Source organism: Ovis canadensis, chromosome 21 (assembly GCF_042477335.2).
Source record: "Ovis canadensis isolate MfBH-ARS-UI-01 breed Bighorn chromosome 21, ARS-UI_OviCan_v2, whole genome shotgun sequence".
Taxonomy (NCBI): domain Eukaryota; kingdom Metazoa; phylum Chordata; class Mammalia; order Artiodactyla; family Bovidae; genus Ovis; species Ovis canadensis.
Window position 1 is genome coordinate 60,618,716 of NC_091265.1, and position 6,811 is coordinate 60,625,526.

Consider the following 6,811-nt stretch of genomic DNA (forward strand, 5'->3'; position numbering starts at 1 on the left):
GCCCCAATGCAGCGCTAGTGGGGGCTCTGCCCTGGGAGGCCGTCTGTTTAGGCCCGCACGCAGCTCCGCATCTGGTGCTCATTACAGGATGACAAAAAGCCGGCTCTGGGCCCCCTGCCCCACTCCCATCCCCGCCCTCTGACAGCAGTGCTTTTAACTCCTTCCTGTCCTCGAGGCGCTCTGGATCGCCTGCCCAGGGTCACAGGAGGGAATTCCAGTCCTTCACGTCCTGGCGGGCTTTGCCACCCCCACAGGCCATGCCTCCTACCTTCTCCTCCGATCTAACTCTTTGGAACACCCCTCGACCCCCCACTCCCATCCAGTGAACCTCTCTGGCTGCACCTCCGACCTTAAAAGCTTGGGCGGGATCTGGTGGGGGCGTCTGGTTTGAGTTAAGAGGAACGTGAGACCGGGGTGGGGGGGCGGGGGGGCGGTGCGCAGCGTTCCCTCCGCCCCCCTCCGCGCCGCCCCCCACCCCGCGCCCCCATTCGTCCCAACTCCCATCTCTCCTCTCCGGGTCCTGTGGGGCCCAGCTGAACCTTCCAGCCCAGGCTCAGCCCCTGTGTATCAGAGGGTAGCAAAGGGCACTGCGTAGGGAAGGGAACTCTGGACCACCCCTCCTCTCCTGCCCGGGTGGTCGTGGTGGTTCTCTTCCGTCCTAATTAGAGGTCCCTTAGAAGCTGCAACTGAAAAATTACAGAGGTGGTGGGAACCGGCGCCTCCCCTTCCCAGGTCCCGCCTCTAGCAGTCCCCAAGGCAATGAGCCCAGGATGAGGGGGGTTGCTGGGTCCCCACAGGCTGTGATGATTTTTTTTTTTTTTTTTTTTACCATCCCCTCCTCCCGTTCACGGGACAGCTCAGCTTGGAGCAGCCCGAACCTTTCTCAGTCTGGGGTCTCCCTGACCCAGCACCATGCACACAGAAGGGCTCCGTGCAGCTCAAGCGACCGAGGCCTTGCTTAGGAGGCTGCCCAGGGAGCTGGGTATGGGATCTTTCTCCCGGGTTCCTTGCTCTCTTCAGCCCTGCCCTCTAGGCTCTCCCAGAGGAGTGCCTCCTGAGCACCTACAATCCAGAGGGGTGACAACACCCTTGACTCAAACCATCTGAGCCCCAGCCACCAACTTCTGCAGCCTTCAGGGAGAGGAAGAAAAGTTCCAGCAGAAGTCAGGAGAAGCTCACCCTCTGGGCCCCCTGCACTCCCCAGAATCACCAGGCCTAGAGCTTAGCTTTGACAGACTCCTAAGCACCAGTTTGGCTCCAGGTCAGCAGAAACCCTCATTTCAGACTCAGTCCCACCTTCTAAGAGTTTTGGTTAAAAGAGGAACAAACATGAAATTCTCTTCATGCCAAACTTCCCACTCCTAGGCTCACTGTGTGACCTTGGGCAAGGTTCTTGCCCTCCCTGGGTTCCTGTTTCCTTGAGAATCTCTAAAACATACCCTCCCTTAAGGAGTCTTACCTTATTTCCTTGTGGGCCCAAACAAGCTGAAGGAAGATGCCCTCCTTTTTTTCTGAGTCCTCCCAGACCCTCCCCTCAGGCACCAATGGGGATCAGAAGCTTTGGGTGAGGTTGGCACCCCGTTTATTGGAGAAGTCCCCAGCACCCACCCCCTGAGGTCCTGAGGGCCTCGGCATCTCCTCCACTGTGAGTGCTGGGCCAAGAAAACAGAGTTCCCAAGAGTCAAGTCTAGTGGCTGATTGAGAGAGGAGCCTGGCTGGGCCCGGGGGAGCAGGAAGCCTTCTGTCCAGCTGGGCAGCCCCCATGGGTCCCTGGTGCAGCCTGGGCCATAAGTCCAATGCATGCCCCTTCCCCTTCACCCCACGGGGGGGGGGGCTGCACCCCATCACACGCTGGTTCTGCAGGTCTGCACCCCTGTGAGGCTGCCCCGGTGGGGCGCGGGTTCCGTTGGGCCCTTGCTCCCGGCATGGGTGACCCAGCGATAGCAGTCGGTCACGCGCTTGTTGGGCGCGTGGGGGCCACAGCGGGTACAGTACACAATGCCCAGTGCAAGTAGGACCACCAAGAAGACGCATGTTGGCACCAGGAGTGCCACCAGGAGCCACCGGTCATCCCTCCGGCTTCGGCCAGCTGGACTGGCCTCCCCCAGGGCTGGAGGAGCTGATGTGGGGACTGCCGAGGACAGCCACGGAGCCAGGCTGGGGTCAAGAGTACCTTCCCTTGGGACTTGTGGGGCTTTGGAGTGGGGGTGTGGAGCGCTGGTGAGAGAGGTCTGGCTAGTGGCGCTCCGAGGGGGCAGAGGAGTGTGGAAGGCTGGAGGTTGGGAGGCAGCAGGCACAGGGACTTGATGGGCAGGGGGCACAAGGGACCTGAAAGCAGTGGTCCGAGAAGGCTGGACCGTAGAAGTAACGGGATGGTGGCCGGCCTGGGCTTTGAGGATTGGGACATCTGGGGTCACAGGGGGTTGAGGGGGACTGGAGGTGGTGACCAGAGGGGTGTGGTTAGCTGGGATTCGAGGCAAAGGCGTGGTGTTCTGGGTATCAGTGGCCTGGGTATGTGGGAACATGGGGGACTGGTGAGCGGGGAAGAGCTTGGGATATTTGGCTGAGGCCACTGGGCGCTGGTGGGCAGGGGTCGGTCCTGGCTGTGCGGCAGAGATAACAAGGGGTCGGTGGGCAGAAGGCAGGTCTGGATAGTTGGCTGAGATAGTGGGGAACTGGTGGTCAGAGGGCAAAGCTGGGTGTATGGCAGGGATTACGGGGGGCTGGGGGGCCGGGGCCAGGGGTGGGCGTGTGGCAGAGATAATAGCAGGTTGGTGGGCAGAAGGCAGTGGGGGGCGCGTGGCTGAGACCACCACAGGCCGAGTGACAGAGAGCACTGAGGAGTGGTGAGGGACCCCAGGGGCACTAAGTGGGGGTGGCCAGGTGGGGTACAGGTAGGGCATCCCTGGCTCCCCGTCCTCTGGGAAGCTAGGTCTATAGGCCAGGTCAAAGTCTGATGACTGCGTGGCCTCCATCCATGGGATCCCAGGCATCTCTGTCCAGCCACCATCAAAGGCCTCCCAGGCTTCTTCTTCGTCCTCTTCCTCGTCCCTTTCGTCCAGCAACCCGTCCTCGAGGTCCTGGGATGCCCGGGCGCCCATGGCCCCAGCGGGGCTGCAGCTGATGCCATCAGCCTCCAGCTCGTGGCCCTCGCTGCAGTAGCACTCGAAGCCACCGACGTAGTTGACACACATCTGCTGGCACACGCCGGCAATCTGGCACTCGTCCGTGTCCACACAGCGGTGCGGCTCATCCTCAGCAGGCCGGAAACCCAGGCGACAGTGGCAGCTGTAGCCCTGCGGCCCTCCAGGCTCACACTGCTGCTCGCACGGGGCATGGGCACATGGGTCCTCGCAGCTGTGCCCATCCGCTGCCAGCCGGAAGCCCTCACTGCAGCGACAGGACACCCGACCATCCGCAGCCTCGATGCACTCGTGTTCACATCCCCCATTGTCGGGGCCACAGCCGGTACCGGGGCACAAGGGGCCTGTCCGCGACCAGCCCACGCCACCCTCAGGCTGCTTCACGCAGAGCAGAGAGGCTTTTCTGCCAGCCTGGCATGGCACGGCAGCCACAGAGCCAAAGGGCAGCCACTCAAGCTCCGCGGAGACCAGGTGGAAGGGCGTGGTGTAGACGGCTGGGCCAGCCTGGCCCACCTCCTCAGGCAGTGCGGGGCAGGAGCCCTCGAAGCCGAACTGGCACAGGTAGCCATCGACGGCCAGCGTGCAAGAGCCCTCGAGCCAGCGATGCTCGCCGCTTGCCTCCAGGGCGGCGCAGCGCTGGGCTGGGCAGGGCCCGCCCGTGGCAGGCTGGGCCCAGTTGGTGAAGGCGGTGTCCTGGTCCCCCGTGGTCCACGTGAAGCCGCGCAGAGGGCGCTGGGGTTGGCATTGCCGGGCCTGCCTCTGCAGCCCGATCCACAGCAGCCGGCTGGCCGGCCCGGAGCCCACCAGGCTGTCCACACGCCGGGCCTCCTCGAGGGTCCGCGGGGTGGCCAGGTCGCCCCCCAGCTCGCGGCAAGCCCGCCAGGCCTCCAAGAAGGTGCGGCGCCGCGGGAAGAGTGCGTAACAGCTGCCCGGGAAGCAGGCAGCGCGGGGCTCAGTGGCCCAGGGGACCTGGCCCAGGGTGGGCACCGCGGCCGCCCAGGCCAGCAGCAGGCGCAGCAGCATCGCGACGCCCCCCGACTGGCCCTGGCCCGGCCGGCGGCGGCTCTTGACAGGGGGAGGGGCTGGGGCCTCTAGTGGGCGGGCCGGAGGCGGGCCCGGGCCGGGCCCGGGCCGGGCTCGGGCCTTGTAAGGAGTGGGGCTGGGGCCCTGCCAGCTCCCTGCTCCCGCTCCCCCGGGGCCGCCAGAGCAGGAAGCCGTCGGGCGGGGCGGAGGGGGTGGGTGGGTTGGGGGGGGTGCAGGGGGTGGGGGCGAGGGAGGGGAGGAGGCTCAGCTAACGGGTTGGGGAGTCCGGGTAGGAGGCAGGAGGACCCACCAGAAACGTCCTGCGCCGTCTGGGGCTCTTGGCGGTGGGGTGAGGTCGTTCCCAGAGACTGACGGAGATCTGACTGGGGACACAGCGACCTCATCACACCCGTGAACAACCTCCCGTCCTGTGGGTGGAAACACGCTCTGACTCAGGCCCTCTCATCACACACACGTGTGTGCGCTCTCTCTCAGACCCTGTCCCTCCGCCCCAGATCAGCCTCCTCTCTGACACGCTGACCGCTTTAGGTGTCCCTGCGAAAGGGAGGTGGCATCTACGGGCCCTAAAACGCAAAGTCCCTCAGGGTCGCGTGCAGCCCCGGGGTGTGGGAACCACCTGGATCACCCAGGCACTGGCATCCTCCGGCCTCATTTCTCTACAGGGCTCCTGCCGCTACCTCTGCCCTCAAGCCTCCTGGCTCCAGCTGGACTGGGGGTGGGAGCTGGGGGGAAGGAGGAGGGGCAGGGGGCTGCCCTCCCTTCACCTCTGCTCAGCCTGGGGCCCTGGGAACCTGGGCTTAGAGGGGGCGGAGGCGGCCCCTAAACAGGAAATGCTTCGCTTGGGCTCCTGCTGCAGGAGGGCTGGGTGCATGGGGGAGGGGGCCGGGCAGGGTGAGCAGGGCTGGCTGGGACCGACTGGGAGAGGCCGTGTATGGGCACGGGGCACACAATGATGCACACGTGTGTGTGACACAGGCATCACATGTGTGGCGCCCTCCCTCCCCCCAGGGCCTGCTCTGTAGGCCTGGCTGGGGTCCTCTTCCCGCCTCTCCTGGAAGCCTCTAGAGGCGTGTGCACTGAGCACCATCATTCAGGATGGTCCCCCGGGAGCTGTTTGCCAGATTAACCCCTGCACACCCACTGCGCTCCTAGCAGGAATTTGAGCCAGGGCTGGAGACACCGAGAAGTTCTGCCCCTCCGTGTGCTGACCCCGGACTGGCTCGGCTTCCCACTCTGCCCCTGACCTGCTGTGTGACAGCAGGAAGTGGCTGACCTTCTCTGGGTCCTCATTTTCATTACCTACAAAATGAGGGGAACGTGCCAGGGCCCTTCAGCTCAGCAGGGCTATTGTATCACTGCACTCAGTGTGCGCAAATGTGCTTTGTCAGCTGCAAAGCACGAGACAAATGTTCCTTAGTCTTCTGAGCAAATCTGGGTTGGGGGGAGGTGGAACCAGGGCAGCCTTGCTAACCTTTTTGCAGTGGCAGGACTGGCCCTGCAGACGCAGCCAGTCGCCTGGAGAGCCAAGGCTTCAGAAGGGCTTGCCCGATTCCAGGAAGGTGGTTCTTTCAAGGTTTCCATCTGTGAAGTATAGAGATTTATCCCCTTTCTCAGGGGAGGAAAGTCAATATGGGGCCGTTCATCCTTCCATTGGCTCAGGCCCAAAGCCTTGAGATCATCCTTGACTCCTCTTTCTCCCACACCCCACGTCCAATCTCTCAGCAATCCTGTTGGCTTCACCTTCAAAATAGATCCAGAATCTGATTGCTTCTCACCACTTTCTCTGCCACCTATGTCTGGCCCAAGCCACTACACTTGTCCATCTAGATTCTTGTACAGCCTCTCCTCTGGTTCCTCTCTTGCCTTCTTCCTCCTGTCAGTGAGATCTTTTTAAAACCCAAGTCAGATCCAATCACTCTCCTGCTCAGAACTGTCGTGGCCCCCATCTCACTCAGAAGGAAGGCCAAAGTCCTCACCACATACGGCCCCCAGGCCCTGTGATCTCCCTGCAAACTCCCACTCTCACCCGTCTTCCTTCCCCTCACTCCTGCTGCGCCAGCCACTCTGGCCTGTGGCTGTTCCTTAAGCTCACCAGGCCACGTGTCTACCTCAGGGCCTTTGCATTGGCTGTTTTTCTGCCTAGAACACTCTTCCTGCAAGAGATGAAGTCTCTGCTTCTTTACTTTCTTCAGGTCTCAGCTCAAGTATCAGCATCCCACATTCCCCTGGCCCCACCATACCTTGGTCTTATTCCATTTTTCTCCGTTGCACTTACCATTATTTGACATAGTATAGGTTTGCTTTTTGGCCTGGTGGCTCAGATGGTAAAGAATCTGCCTGCAATGCAGGCAACCTGGCTTCGATCCCTGGGTCAGAAAGATCCTCTGGAGAAGGGAATGGCTACCCACTCCAATATTCTTGCCTGGGAAACCCCACCGACAGAGGAAACTGGCGGGCTACAGTCCATAAGGTCACAAAGAGTTGGACACAGCTGAGCAACTAATAGTTTCACTTTTTTCACTTCCTGAATTCTCCAGTAGCCTGTTTTCGGCCTCGGCATGACTGAGACTCAGGGCTGGGTAGTGATACCTTGTGGAGACTGTTCTGTGCATTGTAAGGTGTTT

The 6,811-nt window shown here is 62.0% G+C and overlaps 1 protein-coding gene across 1 annotated transcript; it reads right to left on the bottom strand.

Annotated features, from left to right (window-relative positions):
• Nucleotides 1–1,559: 1,559 nt before the first annotated feature.
• On the bottom strand, nucleotides 1,560–5,768 carry CD248 (CD248 molecule). The gene is made up of 2 exons (XM_069564775.1): nucleotides 5,659–5,768; nucleotides 1,560–4,594 (listed from the first exon to the last, which is right to left on the bottom strand). Exon 2 carries the CDS (start codon nucleotides 4,164–4,166, stop codon nucleotides 1,845–1,847), a length of 2,322 nt encoding a protein of 773 aa, XP_069420876.1. The 5' UTR covers nucleotides 4,167–4,594; nucleotides 5,659–5,768; the 3' UTR covers nucleotides 1,560–1,844.
• Nucleotides 5,769–6,811: the final 1,043 nt, after the last annotated feature.

Bases quoted from the DNA above. Each gene is read 5' to 3' on its own strand.
- CD248 (XM_069564775.1), bottom strand. From the start codon at position 4,166: ATGCTGCTGCGCCTGCTGCTGGCCTGGGCGGCCGCGGTGCCCACCCTG.